Genomic DNA, 27,008 nt, shown 5'->3' with positions numbered 1-27,008 from the left:
ACAGAACTGTTTTTGTTTGTGGTGGCAGAAATAATTGGGTTTCACGGTATTAAAACATACAGAACATGAAGTCACATGTTTACATGAAGCAGAATGTATAGATTCAGCCCTTTTCTTTGGTGTACTGAATAACTCACACCAGTATGGTTCATTACAAAGCAGTATTTTTTTAATTTGCAACAAAAAATAACTGGTTTGAGCCTAACATATTAGACAACTAACAAACATTCATGAATTATCAAGAAAAAATATAAAATATCAAAAATTAACATTTTTAAATATTTTGGTTCCTTGGAGTATTTTTCTGCCCCACAAATTTATTGCTCTGTGATAAATAGTCAAGAAATTCTATATCTCCAGAGCGCTAAAAATAGTTCTGCAGAACATAGTGTCTTTAATGAACTCCTAGGTTTGCTTGTTTGTGTGTTTTTTACCACAGTATGTTAAATGGATTTGGTGAAGCAAATTATCACAAAGGAAAAATGCATAAATTTGTGGGGCAGTTTTCTACCATGGGTGCTTTTTTGTTTACAGAAAGCAAATTGTAAATGGTAACTGGGAACAGAGCCTACTTACGGTTTACAATGTCCTAAGAGGAAAAAGTTGCTTTGAAGTTAAAAAGAAACATAAGAGATACTAATGGATCTCCGATGTCACATCTGGGGTACAAATAGATGTTATGGTACTTCAGTTATCCCTTTGCAACAACGTTTTACACAGCACAGCCACAAAAACTGCAATTTTAAGAGGGAAATAAGCTCAGCATGTTTGGATAACTCAACCTGTTTTCACACTGAAAATGGTTCTCCTAAGATGCTCTTGGTCCTAGTATGGGGGAAAGAGGCTGACGGAAAGATTCCCATGAGCAAAGCACAATATTTTTGCTTTCTCCTCCTACTGCAGCATTCAAATGCCACTGAAAAGCTGCTTCTGGGGTACAGGGGGATGAAAATGGAAGTCTGCTGTGGGAAGGGCGAAAATTGCCCCCACCCATCTGTGGAAATACTTTGTGGGATCCAATGCATAGAGAGTACCTGTATATTTTCCCATCAGAGTAAAAGTAGTTTGCAAAGGTGTGAGAGTCCCCCATTGCCGATCATCCTGTGATCAGAAAACTGCATGCATAAAAGGGATGGACTAGATTGGGCTCTTAATATATGAAATAAATACACCAAGAAGCATTTTTTTAAAAAAAATTTTTTTTTGAAAAGGGCTCTAAGGCTGCTTTTAAAAATGTAGGGTATAAATTTACGAAGGCTGGTGTAATGGCTTCCTTTTCTCATGCAGTCTCTTCTGCTTGTGATGCATCCTTCCTCTTACAGGCAATCTTTTCAGAGAAGGTCATGGAATAATTTGGTGCTTATATCTCTGTGAATGTTAAGAAATCAGATGAAATAACAACAAAGACTAACTCTTGAATTTTTACAAGATGCCATATTTTTAATTTCATTATCAAAAACACAGAAGTGGAAGTTTTATCATTTGCCAAACAAAACCTATGAGAGATTCATTAGGAAATGAAATAGGACTTCATTCTGGATAATGATTTTTGCCACATGTGAAATTAACTATGGATATCTTACCAGCTAGACTGAGTAGGCCTGAAGATGAAATTGGCTACCTCTGCCTTAGAGCTAACTCATCAAAGTATGTACCGTGTGGGGAAGTGTCTCATTCTGGTCTACGTACTTGCCAGTGCTGTTGTTCAGCTACAGACTAGACAAAGCAAAGAGCCAGACTCCTCTTTATTTGCACCCAAAGTTATTTTGTCTCCTTTTTAATGTGCAGGTGGCACTAGGAACTCAAGCTCCTACAGGTAGTGCTGGAGCCATTTCACTCCCGTCATCAATAATAACAAATTTGTCAGCTGGAGACAGAAATTTGGCTTCTAGAATTATATTCAATTTTTTTGAGAAGACAACTTTGTTCCAGGTAATATTTATGCAATCCAAACACTTCACATTCACTACAACGTATTGCTTCAGGCTCTCCTGTTGCAGCCCAGATATATCCAAGCCAATCAATTCATAACCGTTTTTTTTTAACTTCAGGATCCCTCATTGAACAATGCATCTCTGATCAGCGGTGTTATATCATCAAGTGTTGCTAATCTCACAGTGACCAACTTGAAGACAAATGTTACTGTCACACTCAAGAATACTAAGCCTAGCCAGGTATGACTGGAATGTTGATAGCTCAGAAATGTCTGTTTATTTGCCTAGTTTAATGTCAGTTTAGGCTAATCAGATCTCATCCTGGTACTGCCTTGTGCAACATTTAAATGTTTCTTCTCCTCTTGAACATCTGAATATTCTTAATTTACTTGAGTTATTAATTAATGAGCAACTTTAATTTACAGTGACAGTAGGATCATTATATTTATTTAGAGTAATACTATAGGGCAGTGGTGACGAACTTATGGCACACGTGCCAGAGGGGGCTGCGTGACAGCGAGGCGCGCTACCACCAGGAGGCTATGTATGTTGTCAGAGCCCAGAACAGGCAGTAATCTGATTAATAATCTAGAGAAGTGGGGAGCAGTAATAGAAAGACAACTTATGTGTTCCAGAACAAGTAGTTTCCATAAGTGCCACATAAGAGTGATGCCAGAAGAAATGCACAGAAACTTCAGCAAGGAAAAATATTCAGGCTTTATTTACAGAGTTAGAAGTTTGAATACACAAAGATTGCTTCTTCCCAGACTTGGAGAATGGGAGAGGAATCTAGGTGAACCAACCAGTACACTTCTTGATTGGCAGAAGGGGTAAGAAGGAAATAGGTTTCCAAGTTCTGGGACTACTGTATCATTTAAACATCCCCTCAGTATCATAGGCGTTGCTCACATCTGGGAGAATGATGAACACTCAGTTTCTATGTATTTTCTATGCAAATTCTTACAGTTAGAAGCAGGTTATTTTACAAGTAATAAAGGGTCAAATGTATATATACTCTCAGCTGAAAGTGACAGTGCAAATGAGCCCCAGGTATGATTGCAAAACTGCAAATAAAACTGAAAAAAATTACATGGGAAATAAGAAATAAAAATGAAATGCTTAAGTACTTATTTTGGTTCTAATCAAAGGCAATAAAAGTATCCTTCGTTTAACTCTTCTTGGTCTTACTGTGATGTTTACTGTTTAATAGAGGGTTGGTACTGTAAAGCATGCAAGTGGCACAGTTCTTGCACAGAGGCTTTATAACCTACATTAGATGAGAGAAAAATCCAAAGAGAGACGCTGTTAATAAAGGAAGAAGAATGAAGAAGGTGACCAAAGGCTAGGTAGCACTGAAAAGACGGGCAGGGAGAGGCTATCGGAAGTGAACAGACTCACTCAGAGGAAAACACAGTGTTTTATTTTATTGTCCATAATGTACTATTTGGTTGATTTCACAATAACTTGAAGATAGTTAAATTATCTTCATTATTTCCCCCAAACAGGAAAATTTTACTGTCAGATGTGCATTCTGGGACTTTACTAAAAATGGTATGTCCATGTAGCCATGACTTGCATTGTCTTTGCATAATAGTTTAAAACTGTCCCATTTACATTTTTCTGTTTAAATAATGCAAGCTTTTCATATCTGGAAGGTGGCAATGGAGGCTGGGCCTATGAAGGCTGCATGGTAAAAGAGAGAAGAACACATGAAACCGTCTGTAGCTGCAACCATCTCACAAGCTTTGGAGTTCTACTGGTAACACCTGTTCAGCAGCTCCTTATGCTTCCATGTTGTGAAAGTGGCTTGGCATATAGCATTTGTGTGTGGGGGTGGAGGCATGAAGCCTTCCTCTTCATAGGGCATAATTGTGTTAATTCTCAAGTTCACTGGATTGTACCTAGGCTTCAACTTAAACGTGCTACAACACTAATAAGCTGGGCTCGTATATGGGAGAGATCTAGTTTTGTTCAAAACATTTTCCAAGCACACCTGCAGCAAATGTAATATTCCCTAGTTCTTTAATCATATGTACGGGACTGGGAATGCCCTGCAGAGTTTTGCATTTTTCTCCTTCCTCTCATCCATGGTGGCTCTCCCTTTCCTTCTTAGGCATAACCATGGTATATATAGTGTTACATCTGCAGACATTAACACTATCCATGGTTAACTTTAAGACAAGACTTTGAAGCCAGTTTCAGTCTTAGTTTAAAGGCAGCCAAGGTTAGGGTAAGCCTCAGTATTCTGATGAAAGGAAGGAAGGGGAATTCACCCGAAGAAGTTTAAATATACATGGGACAATTAGCCAAGGTTAAGAGACTGAGAGCTGCTATGACTCCACCAGCTCAGATAACATTAACAAGCCATGACAGTGCCCATGTGTTCTTGGTCAACCTCAGGATTATGACCTACATGCTGAATTTCACTTGAATTGTTTTCATGACAGGCATTTTCCATAATCCATAATGAACCATACAAATTACTTAATTTTTACATTTAAATAGACCTTTAAGACTATTTCCTAAAGTGGTCTGTCTGACAAAGTTAATGCTAATTGGTGTCGTCTTAGAATGTCAGACTAGTATCTGGGAAACTGTATTACCAAAAGGGCTCTTTTTCCCTTAAAAGAATTCAGAGGCAATAGGGGCAGGACACCCAAGTGGGGTGGGAGTTGAAGACAGTTACAGGAAGAAAAAGAAAACACAGCAACGCTTACGCTTTTTTTCAGCTGTTGGGAGCCCCCTGAAGAATTGACAGCAGACTTCCTGGCATTGGTTGACATGCTGTACCTTTCCCAGTCTCAGTTCCCCAGACTTCTATATTATCTGACATACATTGATTACACCTGTAGCTTTAACTATACATTGCTGACCTTGACAGGGATAATACTTCTCAAGCCTGCCCAAAAATGGCTGATCAGTTTTGGTAACTATGCAATCATCCCTCTACTCCCCTGACATCAAGCAACACACTCCCAAGCTCCAACAATTAAAGGGAAAGGGCACAGGGGGGGGACACACACAAACGTCTGCTCAAAACATCCAGTTCTGAAAGGTGAATTGGACCCAACTCAAAATGACAATGGTCTTCCCTGGTTCTTCTACAGATACCCAGGTTTGAATCCCCACTGCCAGAGTCTAGTGCCCCTGCCCCAATTTGACCCCCCACCCCACCCAGTAACGTGAGGTCAGTGGGAAGCACAGAGGCAACTTACCTGGAGCAACCAGGCAGGAAAACAGCAGCAGCAGTCTGAGGGGGAGGAAGTGGGTCCTGCTGCCAGAGTGGTGGGACCATGGAGGAAGCAGGAGGAGGCAGCCGCAGCAAACCGGGTGTGGTCACACTTGAGGCACTTGCTGATGACCCCATCAGCTGGCACCAGCTTGCCAAAGGCCTTGCTGGCTGAGGGAACCTCCAGGGGCCCAGCCAGTGGGGAAATGGCAGCGGCTTCAGGGACAGCAGCAAGGGCTCCAACCACCCTGGCAGCAGCTGCTGCGGGAAAGGAGGTGAGAAAGCCAACCCCCCCCCCATGGGCCCAGGGGAAAAAGAGTCTGCAGCCAGACAAAGCCTGGATGAGAGACAGGGAAGGGAGGCTTCCTGTCCTAAGCAACACAGAGAAGGAGAGGGAGATGAAAGATTGGCAGCCTAGGGAGCAGGTAACTGACCACCTGCCTTTATCAATTCCAGAGAGAGGTGGAGCCAGGGTCGGATTGACCCAGAGAAGGGGATGGGTGGAACACATATTTGACTGAATGGGAAAGAAAGATAAAAGACCTTCATGTAGAAAGAGGAAGTTTGATGTAATCTTTTGAAGACAGCAAATATTGCATTTTTCCTTTTCCCTAGAAATAAAGTATATCTGCATAATTGAAACGTTGATTGTAATGGCTCTTAGAATTTATGTATGCTGTGATTTTTAAACATTTTTTCTTGTGACTAAAACCTATTTCTGTTTTCTTTTCAGGACTTATCAAGAAATACCACTCTATCTCCCATCCAAGTGCTGGTTTTGACTTTTATCACCTACATAGGCTGTGGTCTTTCTGCAATTTTTCTTTCTATTACCCTTGTTACATACATTGCTTTTGAGTAAGTATCTGCTCGAGGGTCAGTGTGGTGTAGTGGTTAAGGTGTCGGACAGAGATCTGGGAAACCCAGGTTCGAATCGAACTTGTGCCATGGAAGCTTGCTGGGTGACCTTGGGCCAGTTACACATTCTCAGCCTCAACCCTGGCAAGTATTTGGATAGGAGACCTCCAAGGAATACCAGGGGCATGACATGGAAGCAGGACATCTCTTGCCTTGAAAACCCTTGCCATTAGTCAGCTGTGACTTGACAGCACTTAACACACACACACACACACACACACACACGTATCTACTCAATTCAGATTACTTTTTAATGTCTTTTATAATTTCATGTCATTCTGAAGAAATTATGCTGCATTGGGGCATCAGTATTTTGTTTTACCTGAAAAGAGTAACTTAAAAAAATGACTAAAGACATAGTAAAACTACTCTGGATTACAACAGTTCTGTGTAGCTGAAGGGCAAAAAAACAGAAACTGAAAGAGCACATTCAAGGATTTATTTCTTGTGTTGCAGCATTGTTGTTTGAAATATAAACCTTAATTTGTAACATTTCCACACAGTGTTGCCAACAGGCCTGGAGAAAAGTGTTCTATCCCTTTAATAGAGTGTGTGTGTAAAACGCCATTGAGTTTCAGCTGCCATTAATATGTGTGTGTGTAAAACGCCATTGAGTCTCAGCTGCCTTATGGTGACTCCAGCAAGGTGGTTTCAAGGCAAGAGATTAAACAGAGGTGGTTTGCCATTACCTTCCTCTGCAGAGCCTTCCTTGGTGGTCTCCCTTCCAAGTACCAACCCTGATTAGCTTCCAAAAACGGATGTGATCGGGCTATACCATGCTGCCTTCCTTCCCCTAATGGAGGCTTACTGGATATTATATTCTAGGTGTTATTGCCACGAAAAGATTCATCTGCCCATTTCCACCTGTTAAGCCCCTACAAGATATTTATCTTCAGGCCTGTTGGTAGCCCTTTTCCTACTTGAGCAACATGTCAGGAGTGGCTCAGGATTTCATGGTCTTCATGACAATGGTGGGCCTCTTTCAAGTAGAGGCCCCCCACACAGACACTCTCTGCAGGCCACCCTCATGATCTGGTGCTCTGCTCTGGGCAGGAAGAAGGTAATTGTAAAGGGGGAATTGAGCACTGTCCCTTTGTCATAGACAGATCACTGTTTGCTGGGGTTTAGACTTACCAAGATTCAGCAGAGGTGGGGAATCAGTGATCAGCACCTGCGCAGCCAGATGGATCTGATTGGTTTTCAGATAGCATTATGGGATTTTCCTGTTGATATGTCAGCACTCCTTTTGATGTTTTGGTTGACCTCTGGAATGAGGAAATGACCCAGGTACTTGACATCATTGCTCCAAGGCACCCTTTCTCAGGTCTAAGAGCCTGTGCAGCTCCTTGGTTCACTGAGGGGCTGTGGATGGTGAAAAGACAAGGGGGGTGGTTAGAATGACAGTGGACTTGTGACAAATCAGATAAGGTACAGGCTAGACCTTATTTTAAGCATACTCTATGACTGTGATGGCAGCAAAGAAACAATATTTCTCCACCACCGTTGCATCCACACAGTGTAGACCTGTGGAACTCTTCTGGGTGGTCAGGGGCCTATTGAGTTCCAGCCTAGAGAAAGAGGGGGATACTCTGCAGCCTGCTGCAGTCATTTTGCTAAAGACTTTGCACATAAGAACATAAAAGCCACATTGGATCAGACCCAGGCCCATCAGGTCCAGCAGTCTGTTCACACAGTAGCCAACCAGGTGCCTCTAGGAAGCCCACAAACAAGACGACTGCAGCTGCACATGAAAAAGACTGCAATTTGCATCTGAAATAGACCAGTCATAATACATAATTCTAAAAAATGATAACTTACAGTATTTTATTTGCTTTTATAGGAAAATTCGAAGAGATTATCCTTCTAAAATTCTTATTCAGTTGTGTGTCGCATTACTTCTACTGAACTTAGTTTTCCTCCTGGATTCATGGATTGCTCTGCATCATATCGAAGGACTGTGCATCTCAGTTGCTGTGTTTCTTCATTATTTCCTCTTGGTTTCTTTCACTTGGATGGGGCTTGAAGCCTTCCACATGTATCTTGCCCTTGTCAAAGTGTTCAATACCTATGTTAGGAAATACATACTGAAGTTCTGTGTTGTTGGCTGGGGTATGTATGCATATTTTAAATGAATATCGGTCTATCTGTACAATTCATTGTGTGGATAAAGGAACCCCTATACACACAGCAAAACGGCGGATACTGTTCTTGAACTGGTTCTGGACCTGGGGAGATTTAAGTTCAAGTCACCTTCAGACATAGGCTGGCCTTAGGCAAGTCACTTTGTCTCTTCACAATCATACAGCATTGGTGTGAAGAGATTTAAGATAACATATATCATCTTAAGCAACAGCATTGAAGTACTTTTTCCCCATCTGAGCAACTCGTTTAGAATAACTGCTGTCGCTTGCATGCCTTTTGTAAAGATTATTGAGAGAATGCATTTGGAGTGTTTTGAATGCTTGAAACACACTATGAAGTCATCGGTTCTTGTAGGCTATCCGGGCTGTGTGACCGTGGTCTTGGTATTTTCTTTCCTGACGTTTCGCCCGCAGCTGTGGCCGGCATCTTCAGAGGAGTAACACTGAAGGACAGTGTCTCTCAGTGTCAAGTGTGTAGGAAGAGTAATATATAGTAAGAAGGGGGTTGGGTTTGAGCTGAGTCATTGTCCTGCAAAGTATTAAAGGTAATGTGCTAATCATTGTCCTGTAAGTATCAAGATAATGTGCTAATGAGGATGTGGTATGTTAATGTGGAACCATTGTATCCTGAAGTGATCTGTTAACACGTGGAATCCAAAGCTAATCCGCATGGCTATTGTGGACTGTAGTCTTTGTTAGTCTGGAGGTTTTCAGGACAGGAAGCCAAGCCTTATTCATTCTTAAACTCTCTTCTTTTCTGTTAAAGTTCCCCAACATATGAATTAGCTAGATATTTGACCACCCTCCTACAGGACCACATCGGAAAAATCACTTCTTACATCAAAGATTCAACTCATTTCATCAACAAAATCAGTCCGTTGAGACTCAATCCACAGGATATATTAGTCAGTTTTGATGTTGTATCCCTCTTTACCAAGGTTCCAGTAAAAGACACAATCTCATTGACTAACCAGATTTTTCCGGAAGATATAACAGCCTTATTTCACCATTGTTTGACAACAAGTTATTTTATATGGGATAAAGAATTTTATGAACAGATTGATGGAGTAGCTATGGGAAGTCCTCTCAGTCCAGGAATAGCAAACTTTTACATGGAATATTTTGAAAAGACAGCATTAGAATCGGCACCTTACAAACCTACAGTCTGGTTCAGGTTCGTGGATGATACATTTACTATTTGGAGCCATGGTAAAGAAAAATTAATGGACTTTCTAAACCATCTCAGTAATATCCATCCAAACATTCAGTTTACCATGGAAAAAGAAACTGAGGGTAAACTCCCATTTCTTGACACCCTTGTCATCCGTAAAACAAACTTTCAGTTAGGTCACAAAGTCTACTTTGCAGGACAATGACTCAGCTCAAACCCAACCCCTTTCTGACTATATATTACTCTTCCTACACACTTGATACTGAAGAGACACTGTCCTTCAGTGTTACTCCTCTGAAGATGCCTGCCACAGCTGCTGGTGAAACGTCAGGAAAGAAAATACCAAGACCACGGTCACACAGCCCGGATAGCCTACAGAAGAACCGATGAACTCTGACCGTGAAAGCCTTCGACAACACTATGAAGTGTTTGCTGTTGTTACATATAAGTTCTCATCTCCAGGTCTTTCTTTACAGCTTTTCAGTGCCTCTCATGATACATGTTGCTTTCTGTTCAGGTTGATACTTATGTGCTAACTTAATAATCATTAGAATTTAAATATGCAATCGGTATACACTATCGTGCAGGCATAAATAGTGTATTAGATCAAATTACTTCCACTAAGTGAGCAGTTATGCTCCATTGGAGGAACATTACACACTTAGCAGAAGAAAGTGCTGGGGTCCAATCTGCTGCATTTGCTTGCATGCAAATTTTTTCAGTTTATTCATTAAAATTCATATGATCCTCCTTTTGCCTTAAAATAATCACACAGGAGAGAATGCCTCTCCCAAGATAGTGCCTGTCACCTTGAATTTCTATAACTATTTGAATTTTGTAAAATTTGCTGACCAGTTAATCAGGTACACCCTTTTTGATCAAAATGTTCTTTAATTTAACTAATTTATTAACTAACCATTGCAGCCTTTCTTTTTCTCTTTCAGGTGTCCCAGCACTAGTAGTAGCTATTGTATTGGCAATAAGGCCAGATAACTATGGGCTTGAATCATATGGAAAGTTCCCCAATGGCTCATCTGATGAATTGTAAGTCAGTACTCTAGGGGCACTTCATACTTTTTTAATTCACTGTTAAATGCTTAAGAACTGTGATGTTCCACTGCCAGACGCCTCTTGGAAGAATGTGCAGGAGCCCTCAGCTATTAATCCAAACAGCTTTATTCACATAGACGTTCACACACGACTGGGGAGGCAGACATATCATCTAAATTGCCAAGAAGGACTCCCACCCTCCACACTCTTAAGGAGCTAAATACATCCCCATCAGATGGGAAGCAAACTCCTTAAAGATATACACATATATAAAGATATATCTCCCCTTCCGAACATACAAAAAGATCCAGTATTACCCATACCAATCATATACATCAGATACTTATCAACACTAACATTATGGTGTGTATCTCTCTGGGGAGAATACACGCCTACCATATGATGATATACATCTAGGAATCCTTTCTGTCCTCTGTGAACTATTGAATTCCTGATTTTCTTCTTCTGTCACCTGATTACTATTATTCACCTCCTGACTGTTCAGCTCTTCCAATGTCTTGTTTACCCGCCTCTTGATTACATCTCTCATACTTCTTTTGTTCTTCTCCCATCTCCTTTTGGGAACATCTTAGATGGATTCTGTTATGCCGATAGATGTTTCCATCAGAAGTCTGTACCCTATATGTCCGAGGTCGCTGGCACTGCTCTATTACCACAGCGGGATGCCATTGCCTATTTCCCTCTACCCACACTTCATCTCCGTCTTTCAGGGGTCTAAGCGACTTTGCTGTTTGGTCATGGAAAAACTTCTGTGTATCCTGAACTTCCTGCAAGGCCTCCCTTACTCCACTTGGTATTTTAGGATGTAGTATTTGATTAGATGCTGGTGGCTTGCTCCTCAACATTCTACCCATCAACATTTCTTCTGGGGAGTACTTCATTCCTGTTACAGGGGTATTACGAAATTCCAATAATGCTAAATATACATCCTTCTTTAAGTATTCTACCTTCCTCATTAGCTGTTTGATGGACCTTATAGCCCTCTCTGCCATCCCATTTGATCTAGGGTAGCCAGGACTACTTAGACACTGCTCAAACCCCCACTCATGAGCAAACTGTCTAAATTCCCTACTAGCAAATGGCATGTTGTCGCTTACTACCTTCCTTGGAATGCCATGACGTGCAAATATATTTTTAAGTCTAAGAATCACTGTAGCTGCAGTTTTATCTTGCAACGTCACTATTCCTGGATGAGTAATAGTCCACTACCATAAGAAATGAGGAGGACTGATAATCAAAAATGTCTACGCCCACCTTTTCCCACAGTAAGTCTGGGACCTCGTGGGGCATGAGCGGCTCCTTCTGATTCTTTACAGCAAATCTGGCACACACCGGGCAACTCCTGACCAATTGTTCAATATCGGCACACATGCCTGGCCAGTACATTAGTCCCTTTGCCTGTGCCTTTGTTTGGTGGATACCTTGATGTGGTTCATGGAGTTGGGATAACACACTCTGTCTTTCAGCAACGGGGATAAATAACCTCTCACCCACATACAATATACCATCCTCAATGCGCAATACATCCTTAATAGCCGAAAACGATTTTATAGACAGAGGAACACACCACCTTAGATATCACTCCTGTCTCCTCCAATTCGGCCAACATTTCCTTTAATCTATTCAGTATTGTAAATGGTATCTTCCAGCAACCATGAATAACTGGGGGAACAGCTGAGTCTATATATATGTGATGGCGTCCTTCAAATTCTCCTAGACCTTAAAAAACATTACTATACATTGATAACACTTGTTCACAAGTCAGCTGCTCTGACTGTACAGCATCTATCTTACGCACCAGATTCAATGCTTCACATGCTTCCCTCCCCAACAGTGGAAGTGGTGAAACATCTGTGACATAGAACATTAAATCAGCTTTACATCGTTGTGTCAAACATGTCAAAACAATGGTGCCTATGATGTTTATGCGTGCCCCACCATAAGCTGTCAGCACAGCCTTGCTGCTAGATAGTATCTTCTGACCAGGCAGGACACTGAATATGTTAACTGGCAAAATATTTGCCTCAGCACCTGTGTCTAGCTTAAACTTCACTTTAAGTCCCTTCAAAATCACATCAGCATACCACCCAGGTGCTTCCGTTTGATCATCAACAGTTACATGACAAAACTCCTACAAACAAATTATGCACATCTGCCTTTTGGTGTTGAAAGTTCTGAATCCGACTGCCCCTTGATGTTTTACATCGCTTCGCAATGTGGTTTTTTCTTCCACATTTCTAGCACGTTTTACCAAAAGCAGGGCAGTTTTGAAACCTGTGCACTGTGCCACAATAGGAGCAGTTCTTCTCTCTAACAACGCTAACTTCCGTTTCAGGGTGTGTCTGTTGTCGTCTCACCACTTGCAAAGAAATTTCCTCAGGTTGCATATTTGCCGTCGGTGACTCACAAGGCTGCTTTGCAGTATTTATCATTGTTTGTAATTGAGAAGCAAGTGCTTCAGTAACTTTGCAAAGTTCCACAGCCTTTTTCAGGGTCAAACCATTCTCTTTCAGGAGTTTTGCTTTAAGTCCTTCAGGCGCACTGAGTACTAATTTATCTCTTATCAACTCCTCTGAGGCAGAGCCAAACTCACAGCTGGCAGCCTTTAATTTGAGGTCTGTTACAAACTTTTCTACGGATATATTTTGAACCCAGCTGTGGCTCCAAAAGCAATAGCGTTCGAAGATTACATTCTTCCGAGGCGTACAATAATTCTTAAATTCCACAAGGACATCATCCAACTTTTCTGGCTGTCCATTCTCAAAAACAAACGTATTGTAAACTTTTACAGCTTCTTCGCCAATCACATTCAACAGTATAGCAATTTGTCTCTTATCTGAAGCATTATCAGTGGCACTGGCAATTAAATAAAACTGAAAAGCCTGCTCCCATGCTCTCCAATTTTCTGCAAGATTACCAGTCAGCAGAAGCGGAGGTCGAAATTGGTCCATATTTCTGACACCATGTGATGTTCCACTGCCAGACGCCTCTTGGAAGAATGTGCAAGAGCCCTCAGCTATTAATCCAAACAGCTTTATTCACATAGACGTTCACACACAATTGGGGAGGCAGACATATCATCTAAATTGCCAAGAAGGACTCCCGCCCTCCACACTCTAAGGAGCTAAATACATCCCCATCAGATGGGAAGCAAACTCCTTAAAGATGTACACACATCACAAGAACTATGGTAATCCTAGGCCATTTATGCAGGGTCAGTTTTGATGCTCGCTCAAAGTTCTTTTTTAAAATGCAACCTTTAAAATGCCTATTCACGGTCCCAACACAAAAGGAGAAATTACCCCACACACACTCGCCTGCTCCTTTGTTCCTTCCATTAGCAATAGTTGTTTGCATAGCTAAGCTGCGGCTGTGTGATTTTGCATGCTTCCTTCAGGAGATTCTTCGAGGCGGGGGCAGAGCAAACACAAACCCCCTGTGCTTGCACAGGGGACCTTTACCTTTTTTTTTAAAGAAATGCAAAGCAGGTATGTGCAGGCTTTGCAGTCACGTCCTAAATGACAGTTCAGTGTGAAAAACTAAAAAAAATATGCAGGGCACTTCAGCCTGGAGCGCGCTGCTAATTACCAAGCATAAATGGCCCTAGTGAAAATCTGATTCAGCAAGTGGCTGAAAAAATAGGGTATAAATGAAATTTTGTTTAATGTGTAATGCTCATCAGAACTGTAGTCTATGGACACAATCCAGAAAACGCCTATAGGATGATACATGTCAAAACTCCAAGAATTTTGCTGTGTTGCAAGAAGGAATGCTATGGGGGAGTTGAATGTACAGAGCTAATGGTGACCTATTGCCTTTCAGCCTATGTGTTTTATCATTTTGAAATCATTAATGCTGTTGACTGATATTTTCTCCCCCCCCCTTTCTCTCTTTGTTATTTTTTTAGTTGCTGGATTAAAAATAACATTGTTTTTTACATTACCGTTGTGGGATACTTCTGCGTAATATTCTTGTTGAATATCAGCATGTTTATTGTAGTGCTGATTCAGCTCTGCAGAATCAAAAAGAAGAAACAACTCGGTGCCCAGAGAAAAACTAGCATTCAAGATCTCAGGAGTGTTGCTGGCCTTACCTTCTTATTGGGAATTACTTGGGGATTTGCCTTTTTTGCATGGGGTCCTGTAAATCTTGTATTTATGTACCTCTTTGCCATCTTCAACACCTTGCAAGGTATGTACTGGGTTTATAAAAAGCAATTTATATAATAAAAAGAATATTTCTAGTATTATGGACAACGCATGGCATATTTTACATTAAATTATTAAAATAAGATAATGAAAACAGCTTCTCAATGGTATTCATCATCATGAAGGCTGGCTAAAATCTATAATACCTCTGCAGGTACATGCTGGTTCTTTAAGTCCCAACTTGCAGATTTTCTGTGAACATGGGGGTCCTGTCATTGGGCTAATAAATTCTGGAGAACAATTGTTGGTTTGTCAAAATCTGGTATGAGTGTAAATGTCACATGAAGACCAGAGAATCTTACTGAATTACATAGAAACTATTCATAATTAGAATGATTTTGAATTTAAATACAGCACCAAGTTGATTTTTGCTAAATATTCAAAATCTGATATCTTTCCTAGGATGCAGCAGTTGTTTGAGAAAATAAGGAGATGTATTCCTTGATCAGACACTGCTTTGCAAAGTAACATACGTGTCGGAGAAGTAAATTCAGTGTTACTCGTTTATACATTGAATGGAGACAAAGGAACCTAATCCCTTTCCCCATTTTACTTTTTTCTGCGGTTCAGATGGTTCCCTAACAAACAATATCGCTGTAATTCTAATGGTTGTTTTGTTTGCTTCTTATGTGTCTTCTTGGTGGTTGGCAATAGTTGTGAACAAATTGTTTGTTTTAGATCATTTTTTTTAATTTAGAAAAATACATATATTAAAAATTGTTGAAACAATTTCTAGAAACCTCATAATGACCCTGATATTTATTGTTCTAAGGTTTAAGAGCGTTACATTATCTCATGCTTTGTCAATTATGGAAAGATCATGTGAAGGTATTGCTTCATAGAGAAGGAGCAAAAGTTTAGGTATGCTGGTTAAACTTAAAGACTTACACATCAGAAGTTGTCTTAAACATTATTTTTAACAATAAAATGGCTCAAACCCACACTTGACGTTGTGCAGGCAGCACTCTTCCTTGTGCAAGGTTGGGGGAAGGGAGATTTCCAGCAATCTTCCCTTTGCACAATGTATGCACATACCATACCATTCTAAAGATCCTCCCACAACTACCAGGAGTGCCTTCTCAGCAGCACTGGGCTGCAGGGGGAAAGAACAAGCAGGGAAGTCATACTTCATGAATGGTTCATTGGATCCAAGCTAATAGACAGTTTTTTGAAATTATAAAGTTTAAGAATTCAGATAGTATACAGAGTCATGAATTTAAATGAACATATTTTCATTTGAGATAATTGTCTATGAAATAAAGAAAATCTGAAATCTTTTCGGTGTGATATGCCAGAGAATGTGACAGTAGGAACTCTTCTCACCCACCCCCAAATGTCCTGGCAGAATTAGCATTAATGTCGTTCTTGAACTGCAAAGTAGTCCAAGAGTGGGATTCTGTGTTCTCCAAAAAAAATTTCACACAAATATTTTGTGCATAAGCACACTCACATACAAATACAAATGAGCTCCTAGGTCAGAATAGTGACCACACACTGGTATGCTTTCTTTAGAATGACAATGACTGCTTTTTTCATAGTATGGCAATTGTAAGTGAAAGTTTGGTTATATGAAAAAGCCATCATGCATTACCCATCCTGATTAAACTTTTTTTAAAGTCACAAAACAAAAATGCAGTGCCTTGCTCTGAACTTGTAACATATTATTCTACAGGGTTTTTCATTTTCATCTTCTACTGTGTAGTGAAGGAAAATGTTCGTAAACAGTGGAGACGCTATCTGTGTTGTGGAAAATACAGGCTGGCTGAAAATTCTGGTAAATAAAAATATTCTTATTTGATTATGCGTTGTATAATTACAAGCAGGACAGAGTCACTGCTCCACTTTCCCAGGATGAAGAGAAAATGCTCATGCAAGGGAAAAATTGATTGTAGTAGTAGCCACTCTTATGGAATTCCATTTTTTTCATCATGGGTATCTTCCACAAGGACAGGTGTTTACAGCAATGGAAGTCTATGGTATCACAGAAAGCACTCTTCTGTTTGTAGTCACAGTTGCTATTAATCAGGCTAGAATTTGAAATAGATTAAGAATCAGCTTAGTGACAATGGAGTTTTCCTGTAATGGTGGTGTTTTCCTCCAGCACACATCGCCTTCCATCAAAACAAGAGGCTCGTCTGCTGGTACAAGGAGTTCTTCTCGCTGGAGGAAAACACCATGGGTGAGAACACATGGGAGGTTTTGCCTTGGATTTGCTGCTCTCTAGATGCATATTTTCCCCATCTGAATTCTCAAAACTGCAATGGGGCTTATTGTTGAGTTTTGAGAATTTGGATGGGGAAAAAGTGCATTTAGAGAGCAGCAAATCCAAGGCAAAACCTCCCACGCGTTTTCACCCCATAATTAGCTGAAAGGCTTCATAAGATCCATCTCAAGGGTGTTGCCTTGTGCTGAAACAAAGATTTCACTTTCAGAGTCTTCCTAGAGATGCTGCAGATTTTCATTGTCTAGAGTTAGCCAGGTATTTTTAGAAACAAAAATTAGTGTTGAATCCAGTGATTCAGTTTGGCTAACAGTAGAGCCTTTCTCTGACATAACAAGAAGAGTTGGTTTTTATACTCCTGTCTACCTTTAAGGAGTCTCAAAGCCACTTACAATGACTTTCCGTTCCCTTCCCCACAACAGTCACCTTGTGAGATAGGTGGGGCTGAGAGAATGCTGAGAGAACTATAACTAGCCCAAAGTCACTCAGCAGGCTTCATTTGTAGGAGTGGGGAAACAAACCCGGTTCTCCCGATTAGAACCTTTTCGCCAACAGCGTGTGCCTCTCTCATTGGAGAAATGCTTCATTATTAGTGGAATGGAAACTTTGGATTCAGAAGATAAAAGAGGAAGTCTGTTTAGATTTCTTTTAAAGCTTAATTGACTCAGTATCTTTGAGATGGTGTAGACAACTTCAGAAAATGCAAATCATCTTAAGCACTGCACTGAATACACTTATAAACTAAAAAGCTGCACTTATCACAGACAGAATATGCAAAATGTGGTATTTAAACATTAGAACATGTACATATTGTAAAATGGGATGCATGTACAGTCATTACAGAACCGTAGCATAACATCAAAAACAGTTTAATTAGAACTCAGGTTTTTATTGCATTGTATGAAGCGTTAACATACAAGACTATTTTCTGTTATATTTATTCTACAGATTGGAGTAGAACTGCTACTAATGGTTTAAAGAAGCAGAATGTTAACCAAGGAGTATCCAGTTCTTCCAATTCCTTGCAATCAAACAGTAACTCTACTAATTCTACCACAATGCTAATGAATAATGATTATTCAGTGCTCACGAATGGAAATGGTATGTATACTGAAATAAGCAATTTCCAAATTATATATTTTTTATATTAAAAATGGATTTTCATCTTGACAAATGAAAGCAGACAATAGGTCAATTGTACCAGACTGATATAGTTTAGAAAGCATATTATTTGTTCAAATATTTTATGTAAGAAATGTTTCTTGAATCCTTTAAATCCTTAACATGAGATGTTTAAATGCATTATTTTATGTAACTTGTTTCTTACTACCATATTATGGCTAAAACAAGTTATGTAATGTTCAAATATATCAAGTTGGTTTAATGAAAATAATATTTTGTCTCTGGATAGAAGAAACAGAATAATTATAAATCTTATGATAATAACAGCCCATTCCTGAGAATTGGGCCGAAAGTTCTTTGGAGGCAGCGTGACCTCGTTGCCAGTGTTAAGTGCATGTAATTGCGCCATTACTCGCACTTACGCTGGCGGTGAGGCCAGTCCCGCCAGCGGCCGAGTGCCATGGGACCGCGCCTTGGCTCTATGCCGGTGCTGCCTCTCCGTGGCGCAGGCCACGGCGTAGAGACGCCGCGCCGGCGCAGGGGGCGGGCCAGGGGGAGGAGCCGCCGGTCAGGCGGCTTCCTATCCCGGTTCGTCACGGTACGCCAGCACCCGCTGTTGTTTCAGGAATGGGCTGTAAATTGTAATGTAAATGTAAGATTCTAGAAATATTAGTCAAAGATAGGCTGATTTAGTTGTTACATTTGAAGTGTGGCGGCTGCCTAAAACCAGAGTCCTGAGAAAAGTATCTAAAATGGCCCCTCATCATAGCTGTGAAGATGTCATTTACAGGGGTATTTATTTTTGTAATTAAAGTCAATATACCCATTGGGGAGCCATTTCTTAGGGCCCATTTACGCATTACCTGAATGGCTTGGAAGTCATTCCATGGGGGAACTGATACTGAGGGACAATGCCTTGCCATTGTTAAATTTTAAAGGAAATATATATATTTTATTTCAGGCAACATCCCTAGTGAGAAGAATGGTGTTTCTTTTAATGTGCAGAATGGTGATGTGCGACTTCATGACTTCTCAGGAAAACAGCTTGTATTTCATGAAACTGATGATACAGAGCCTAAAAAATCTCGCATTTCACTGAGAAGGACTTCAAAGCGAGGGAACCTGCAGTTTATTGAACCAATGTGATTTTTAAAAAGTCCACTTTGTTTCATAGTGTGAATACAGATATATTTTAACTGTTTTACATAATGTGAGAAGATCAAAAATATACAATAGTAAAGTTTAAGGCAGCCTTGGATTTTGAAACAGCGCTAACTAAGATTTTCAGAGTTTTTATTATAATTTCTTTTAATGTCAGTAGTACTTATTGACAAGGTACTTTATGTGCAGCATCATAGCTGTAAACCCAGTTTAACTTCTGGAACATCCTTTAGTAAGCTCAACTTGCTGTTAGGAATAACGAAACAGTATGCAATGTTGTACGAACATAGCTAATTGCAAGCTAAACTTTAAAGCAGATGCTCAAACTGAGTTCCATAGTATTCTGTGATGCCTACATCTTCCTTTTAAGAAGCTGTAGTCACAGACACATAGCACTGTATATAGGCAAAACAACTTCTACATTTTGATTATGCTATAATTTTATATTTATTTCTTGTAAATTAAATTTAATATTCCTTTGTATATAAAACGTGTTGGGTTTTAAAACATTATTGTAATTATGAATATGTACAGCGCTAATTATTTCTGTTAACTTGGGAATCTTTTATAAGTCTTTACACTCCAAATTTATTCTGTATGTGAAACAATCAAAATGGCCAAGTACAAAAAGCTACAAGACATCAGATTGTAAATAAGAATTTTATTGCAGCCAAAGCTCTGATTGCCTATTTCTTGGGTGCTGAATCTGAAACCGGTTTTGCCCTTTCCAATAAAGTTGTTTTGAAGGGATGACTTACAGAGCAGTCCTGAAGGGAGGAGCGAATGCCCTTAGGAGCTGGCATGACCCCTGAGCCAGCGTTACTGCCACTTGTACCAGTTAAATGAGCACTAACACTGGTGCAAGTCCACTAATGCCAGCGGGTGCTGCAGCAGTGTTTTTCTGGCAGAAGAGCTCATGCCGGTACCAAAGGGGGTGTTCCTGGGGGCAGGGCTGGCTTTAGTTAGCTCCTTGAGCCCTTTTGTCCCGGGAACACCTTTTGCTGGCACAAACTTGCACCTGCAAATGTGGTGGCACAGCCCTGTGAAACTGCATGGAGCAGTTTCACGTGGTTTGGTGAAAATGTCAATTTTCTGCTTGCTGTGCTGGCCAGCAATCTGCTCAGGAGGGAGCGCGGCAGTGCCATCCCTGGACCTGCCGCAACTACCGTTCCCTTAGGATTGTGGCTAATCTCCCTTTGCTCAAGGGTGGGGGAGGGAGATAAAATGAGGACTCCCTGCCATGATCACTTAAGATAGAAAGTGAAGACCTTCTCTTTTCCGTTGAAACAATAGATGGACAAAGAATTTATTGATTCTTCTGTGGGCTGAGGACCACTTATGCTAGCCCGGTGGCAGCAGTGTATATGAGCCACCAAGGCCAAATCCAGTTTCTGGTGATGGAGGGAGGTGCCAATTCTTTTGACCACCTATATTTTCTTATAATGATGGGAGTCCTACTTTTTCCCTTTGTGGCTACCAGAACGTCTGTATGTAGCGGACTCACTTGACTAATATATGCATACATTTAATATATATGATTGCTTAACAACTAAGTTTACCAAAGTTTATATTCTTCATATCTATTAATTCTTTATCAGTAAACCTACCTAGGTTGTTTCTTAAGACTGGTTGTTTTTTTAACCTAATTCAGAGAGTTAACGGTACCACCTTTGCACAATACATTTAATAGATGGACATACAGGAAATATTTCTAAATGGTACACAAGTGGATCATGCTCACCATGCATTCTCTTAATACAGATACATGAAATAATAAAATGGGAAGACCTTACCATTTGTCATTCGCACTGTAAAGTAAGGATATTGCTTGGTCCTTGAATTTGTAATCATCCCAGTTATCATCCACAGGATTGTGGATTTTTACAGGCTAATGAGAAAAAGATCAAAAGCAGCTTGGAGCTCTATCAAGTACTAGTCTAGGAAGACTGATATCTATACTGGAGTGTTGGGACACCTTAAAAACTGCCAAAATTTTATTTCAGCATAAGCTTTCATAGATTAGAGCCATGAATTTTTATGCTGGAATAAAATTTTGTTATTCTTCAAGGTACCACAAGACTCATTTGTTTTTGTTGCAACAGATTAACACAGGGATTGGCGCCTATATTGTCTTACTACCATAAATTCTAGAAATAATTGAATAGCCAACAATGTGCTGTTTTATACCAGTACCATATGAATGCAAATGGATAAAGACAATAGCCTTGGTCACACCTTAGCTATAGAACTTGGGAAACAGAAAGGAAAGAACAAACTTTCACAACAGAAAAAGAACAAACTCATGTGGAGGAGTGGGGAATCAAACACGGTTTTCCAGATCAGACTCCACCGCTCTTAACCACTACACGCTGGCTCCCAGTGTGACTGCATAGCCTTTTTATTTTGTCCTTGCTCAGACTGTTGTATTTCATATGCTGTATGACCTTTATATTTTCTTGACAAATTTCCTTTCATTCTCATTGTGGTCAGTCTCAGCTCTAACTAGGGTTGCCAACTGCCAGGTCGTAGCAGGAGATCTCCTGCTAATTCACCTGATCTCCAGCCGATAGAGACCAGTTCACCTGGAGAAAAATGGCCGCTTTGGCAACTGAACTCTATGGCATTGAAGTCCCTCCCCAAACCCTGCCCTCTTCAGGCTCTGCCCCCAAAATCTCCCACCGGTTGCAAAGAGGGACCTGGCAACCCTGGCTCTAAGCCACATTAAAGCCCCTGTTCGGACATACATATCAAGAGTGGAAGGGGAGGCGGTAGTGGTTGGTTGCTACTGCCCTAGAGTGTGCAAGAAAGAGTGCTTAGTCTCCTCGGAAGTGAGTGCAAGTAACAAGGGAAACTTGAGAACACTATGGCGCCTGTACCTGACTAGCTGGTATTGGTGATCTCCAGAGAAAGAGAATTTGGGATTAGAGAAATAGAAGCCTCACTAAGCAGGAGACTCAGAATGGCAGCAGAAACGAGAGTTTGCAAAGCCGTTTCCATACATGGTAGTAGAAACGATAACTATCCAAGAACAAAGGGGTCTATTCAACTCTATTTGGGAATATAATTCTATTCCCAGGTGTTTCACAAGTACAGATATATAAATTCTGAGAATTCAAATAAAAATTTTTAAAAAATCAAATAAAAGATTAAAAAGAAAAAAGATAAAAGCTACTTAAAATATTCAAATCTTTAAGGAATTTATTTTATGGATTTTAATTTATGGAATCATTCCAGGTCCATATGCTTGTGTCATGCCTGTACAAGTTACTAGCATGTACGAGCAAGTCAGATTTGAAGCAAGCACTGAAGGTATTTCAGGGCTTGCACTTCTTCACTAACATTCATGGGTCCCCACAACTGCAACCACATGTAGTGAACAGTAACAAGAACTTTAATGAGTTAAGGAAACAGAATAACAACTGGGCCCAAGGGTTGAATTTTTAACTATTTTTTTTGTGTTTACAGCTCGCCACGTAAGTAGAAACGTGCAGGACTCTTCTAACAGTCCGTATTGTGCTTCAATCTGATATCAGGGCTCCAATTTTTACAGTCCCTAATGGTATCCTTTCCAGCTCTCCTTTCCTGACTGCAGTCCTCTCTCAGATCTTTCTTTTTCTTTCCTCTCCTCTCCCTCCTTTCCTCAGGAAAAAGGAAACTGTTGGCGTTGGAGACTGTTGTTAGATGAGCATAGCAATCCACCGGGGAGGGGGGGGAGGGAAGGGGATAGGCACTGGCGTGACCCCATGCACCAGTGTTAGTGCCACTTGTGCCAGCTAAACTGGCAGTAACGCTGGCGCAGGGCCATTTACGCTGGCTCTGGGAGCAGTCTGGCAGCGCGAGCCACCGACGCCAGCGCAGCCTCACCGGCAGCATTTTCCTGGTGCGAGGGCTCACATCAGCACCAAAGGGGGCATTCCTGGGGGGCAGTTACCTCCCTGAGCCCTCCTACCCTGGGAATGCTCCTTTTGCCATTGTGAACCTGCACCTGTAAAAAGGAAGGTGCAGGCCCATGAAACTATGGAGCAGTTCCATGGGGTTTTCACTAAAATAAAATTTCAGGATGCAGCCTGGCTGGATTGCACTGATAGTCCCTCAGAATTTCTCTTATACGTGTATCCAGGTTAAAATAAATTTTAGTGAAAAGGAAGACTATTTTTCTGAGATAACTTAGGCTACTGACTGTGACAGGAGAGGGAGCGCCCATGAAGGTTTTTATTTTGTGTGAGAATATACAATACTTAATAAAAGGTTATACTATTTTTGTGTTTAGCGTGTTATTTATTTTTGGAAATTCAAGAACTGACTCCCCACCACACCCACCTGTCGGGGATAAACGCCAATAATCAAGTGGCCAAAATATTACTTAGAAACTGGCCTAAAAGTGCTTGGTAAATTCTCTGTAGGCTAGCCTCCCGTGAGGTAACTTATACTAGTGTTTAGAGCACTGGTTCCCAACCGGCGGTCCGTGGACCCCCAGGGGTCCGCGAGAACTAAATTAAGGTCCGCAAAACAAAGTTATAAACCCATAATAAATTAATATTTTCAATTAAAAGTTCTCTATTATAAAAATATATACCAGTATTCAAATATTATTCTAAGTTTAATGTTTAACTAACAGTTATGATTAAAGTTTATTTTCAAATTCTCTGAATTTTTATTTTGAGTTTTGGGGTCCCTGCACCGAACAAAAAAGTCAAAAAAAGGTTGGGAACCACTGGTTTAGAGGTACATTCCCACCTTCTTCAAGGGGTGCTGTGGAGATATAATTCACTTGTCCCCTGCCTTGTTAATTGGTTGGGAGAACCAAGAAGGTGATCAAAGGTAACAAAACAAGAACTTTATTTTTCTGGAAGGGGTAAAAATAGTTTTGTTGTTACAGATTAAAGTATATACATTTGTAACAATGGGTGGGACTTAGACTGGCGAAACATGGTGGAATTGGGAAAATCTATGAGATGCAGTTATCCATGGGTATAAGCTTCAATCTGATATCAGGGCTCCAATCTGATATCAGGGAGGGACAGGTTGGGAGAGGTGTTGCATTGTACATCAAAGAGGGCATAGAATCAAATAAGCTAGAAAACGGGAATATAGGAGGAAATACTGGGCTGTAAGGGTTACTTAAAAGTGGGTGTACTATTACCTATCTAATCAAACCCTTGAGGCTGATCTTGAGATGGAAAGGGAAATAAGGGAGGTTACTAAAGCGGATAATGTTGTGATACTGGGAGACTTCAACTACCCTCACTTTGGGTAAACGTGCTTGAGTCATGCTGTAGAAATGACATTCCTAGACAGCAGTGACTGCACACGGGAAAAATTGGTCATAGAGCCAACGAGAGGGATAGTAATCTTGGACTTGGTTCTGAGGGGGGGCTCGAGACCTGGTGAGAGATGTACAAGTTGTTGCACTAATTGGGAACAGTGACCACAATACTAAGTGCAGCATTCACATCAATGGAAAGTTACCCCTGAAGTCCAAAAATGTAACATTTGATTTCAAAAGAGGGGAATAGTTAAAGAAGCTGAAGAGTCAAATCCCTAGAGCAGGAGTGTCAAACATAAGGCCCGCAGGCCAGATCTGGCCCTTTAAGAGCTCTTATCCAGCCTGTAAGCCAGCCAAGGCAGCCCCCCACCCACTCTCAATCTGGGCTGATGAGGCATGGCCCGGCCCGACCAAGTGACATTTATACCATATCCGGCCCTTGTAACAATTGAGTTTGACACCCCTGCCCTAGAGGATGCTTGGAAGAATGCTTGCATGATTAACAATGCAAGCCAAGGTAGCTATAAAAAGCAAAAAGGCTTATTTTAAAAAGTGGAAGGTCTATCCCAATTAATTGAACAGAAGGGACCACAAGCTCTAGCAAAAGAAATGCAAGTCAATGATTAGGCATGTAAAAAGGAAATTTGAGGAGTGGATTGCTAAAAGCATCAAGACAAACAATATTTCTTTAAATATATCCAGAACAGGAAACCAGCCACAGAAGCAGTTGGGTACATCACCAAAGACTCCTGAGGAAACTTAGCAGTCGTGGGATAAGAGAATGGGTGCTCTTATGGATTAAAAATCCATAACAGAAAGCAACAAGCAGGAATAAATGGACAGTTCTCCCAATGGAGGGAAGTAAACAGTGGGGTCCCACAAGGATCAGTATTGGGATTGGTACTATTTAAACTGTTCATAAATGATCTGGATCTAGGGGTGAGCAGTGTGGTAGCCAAATTTACAGATGACACAAAATTATTCAGGATGGTGAAAATCAACAATGACGGTGAAGGGCTCCAGGAGGATCTCCACAAATTGCATGAGTGGGCAACAACGTGGTGACAGTGTGGCAAATGAAGTTCAAAGTTGTTAAGTGTAAGGAGATCACAATGGAACAAAAATCTCAACTTCAAGTATACGCTAATGAACTTGCTAAGACTGAGAGGGAAAGAGATCTTGGGGTCGTAGTAGATAGTGAGGTGGCAGTAAAACTGGAAAAGTATTGAAACACTAAAAAAACTAAGAAAAGTTCAAACTGAGTTAATGAAAGCAAAGGGAGGGGGGATGAGTAGTTTTAGTACGCAAAATACACGGGATGGGTAAGGTAGGAAGGTACAAGATGGTAGAGAAAGGAGCATTAATTAGACGCAGTGAAGTAATTGAAAAGAGCCACAGCATGGGGGCCTCCTTGGGGGAAGTGATGATTAATGGTAGACAAACGCTGACCCTCATGCAAATGAAGGCTCCAAACAGAACGGTTTTTATCCAATGATATTGCTTAGATTGTATTATAAAAGAACCAATTAAAAATGAGTAGAAATGTTGTATAACGTTGACCAATATGCAAATGATGGCTCCAAATAGAACGTTTTGTAACCAATGATATTGTTGTAAATATAACCAATAAGAAACAAGTAGAATGTTGGATAAACCAATAGTTAAAAGGTATATGGTGTTTAACCAATAAAAAAATAGAATTGTAAAATGAATAGATAATGTATCCTTCATTATGAATAATGAATAATAATGAATGCACTGATAGTAAATAAAATGACACCTGATGCTTTTAGAAAGGGCTCAGTTTTTGTGCTTCCTAAAGCACCTGAGTCACCCAATTGCAAATAAACCTGTTTTCTTGAAATTTTGGTCTGGGGTCTATATGTTCCAAGCCAGCCTCATTTTTGCTGTAACAATACCTCAATGAACGTGTAAACCCAGTGTGCCACAGCTGTGAAAAAGGTATACTCCATGTTGGGGATTATTAGGAAAGGGACTGGAAAAAAAAAACCCAGCCAATGTTATAATGCGCTTGTATAGATCTATGGTGCAGCCTCATTTGGAGTACTGTGTGCAGTTCTGGTCACTGTATCTCAAAAAGGACATTACAGAACTGGAAAAAGTACTACATCTGTAATAGTTTGGTGGGCCATCACTCTTTTTAAAGGTTATAGATAGTCTGGATGCTCAGTGGGGTTATTTTTGTAATGTGGCATATTTTATTTGAAAATAAAAATACTGCAAGGAAAACTAATTACCTGAATTTAGCCTCAGAATAGGGAAAGCTTGTGCTTATGAGCTGCAAGAAGTTAAATTTGCCAGACAAATGGGACAAATTAGTATACAGAGGTATACAATATAGGAGTTCCAACCTTCCACAAGAACATTATTCAGATTGCTGGATAAAAACATTCAATAGACAAACATATGCAAATTCTGAACATATTGCTAATGGCATAGTTGATTCCTTAGTACAGGTGGAACAGACAGATCCTCGGAAGGATGGAAGGCTGAGTCAACCTTGAGCCGGCTACCTGAACCTGTCAGGCTGCTATCTCGGTTTCAG

The 27,008-nt window shown here is 40.4% G+C and overlaps 1 protein-coding gene across 1 annotated transcript in view; it reads left to right on the top strand.

Moving 5' to 3' along the window:
• The window catches only part of ADGRG2 (adhesion G protein-coupled receptor G2), a 63,572-nt gene extending 44,337 nt beyond the window's left edge, over positions 1 to 19,235 (top strand). Inside the window, exons 11-21 of the mRNA XM_056861799.1 lie at positions 1,789 to 1,932; positions 2,052 to 2,174; positions 3,440 to 3,485; positions 3,590 to 3,693; positions 5,897 to 6,021; positions 7,922 to 8,190; positions 10,338 to 10,437; positions 14,372 to 14,655; positions 16,345 to 16,446; positions 17,842 to 17,994; positions 18,977 to 19,235. Coding sequence (XP_056717777.1) covers positions 1,789 to 1,932; positions 2,052 to 2,174; positions 3,440 to 3,485; positions 3,590 to 3,693; positions 5,897 to 6,021; positions 7,922 to 8,190; positions 10,338 to 10,437; positions 14,372 to 14,655; positions 16,345 to 16,446; positions 17,842 to 17,994; positions 18,977 to 19,161 — 1,635 coding nt within the window. The 3' untranslated portion in view covers positions 19,162 to 19,235. The remainder of the gene's footprint in view (positions 1 to 1,788; positions 1,933 to 2,051; positions 2,175 to 3,439; positions 3,486 to 3,589; positions 3,694 to 5,896; positions 6,022 to 7,921; positions 8,191 to 10,337; positions 10,438 to 14,371; positions 14,656 to 16,344; positions 16,447 to 17,841; positions 17,995 to 18,976) is intronic.
• The last annotated feature ends 7,773 nt before the right edge of the window (positions 19,236 to 27,008 follow it).

Source organism: Euleptes europaea, chromosome 16, assembly GCF_029931775.1.
Source record: "Euleptes europaea isolate rEulEur1 chromosome 16, rEulEur1.hap1, whole genome shotgun sequence".
Taxonomy (NCBI): domain Eukaryota; kingdom Metazoa; phylum Chordata; class Lepidosauria; order Squamata; family Sphaerodactylidae; genus Euleptes; species Euleptes europaea.
This window is presented reverse-complemented; position numbering and strand designations above follow the sequence as displayed.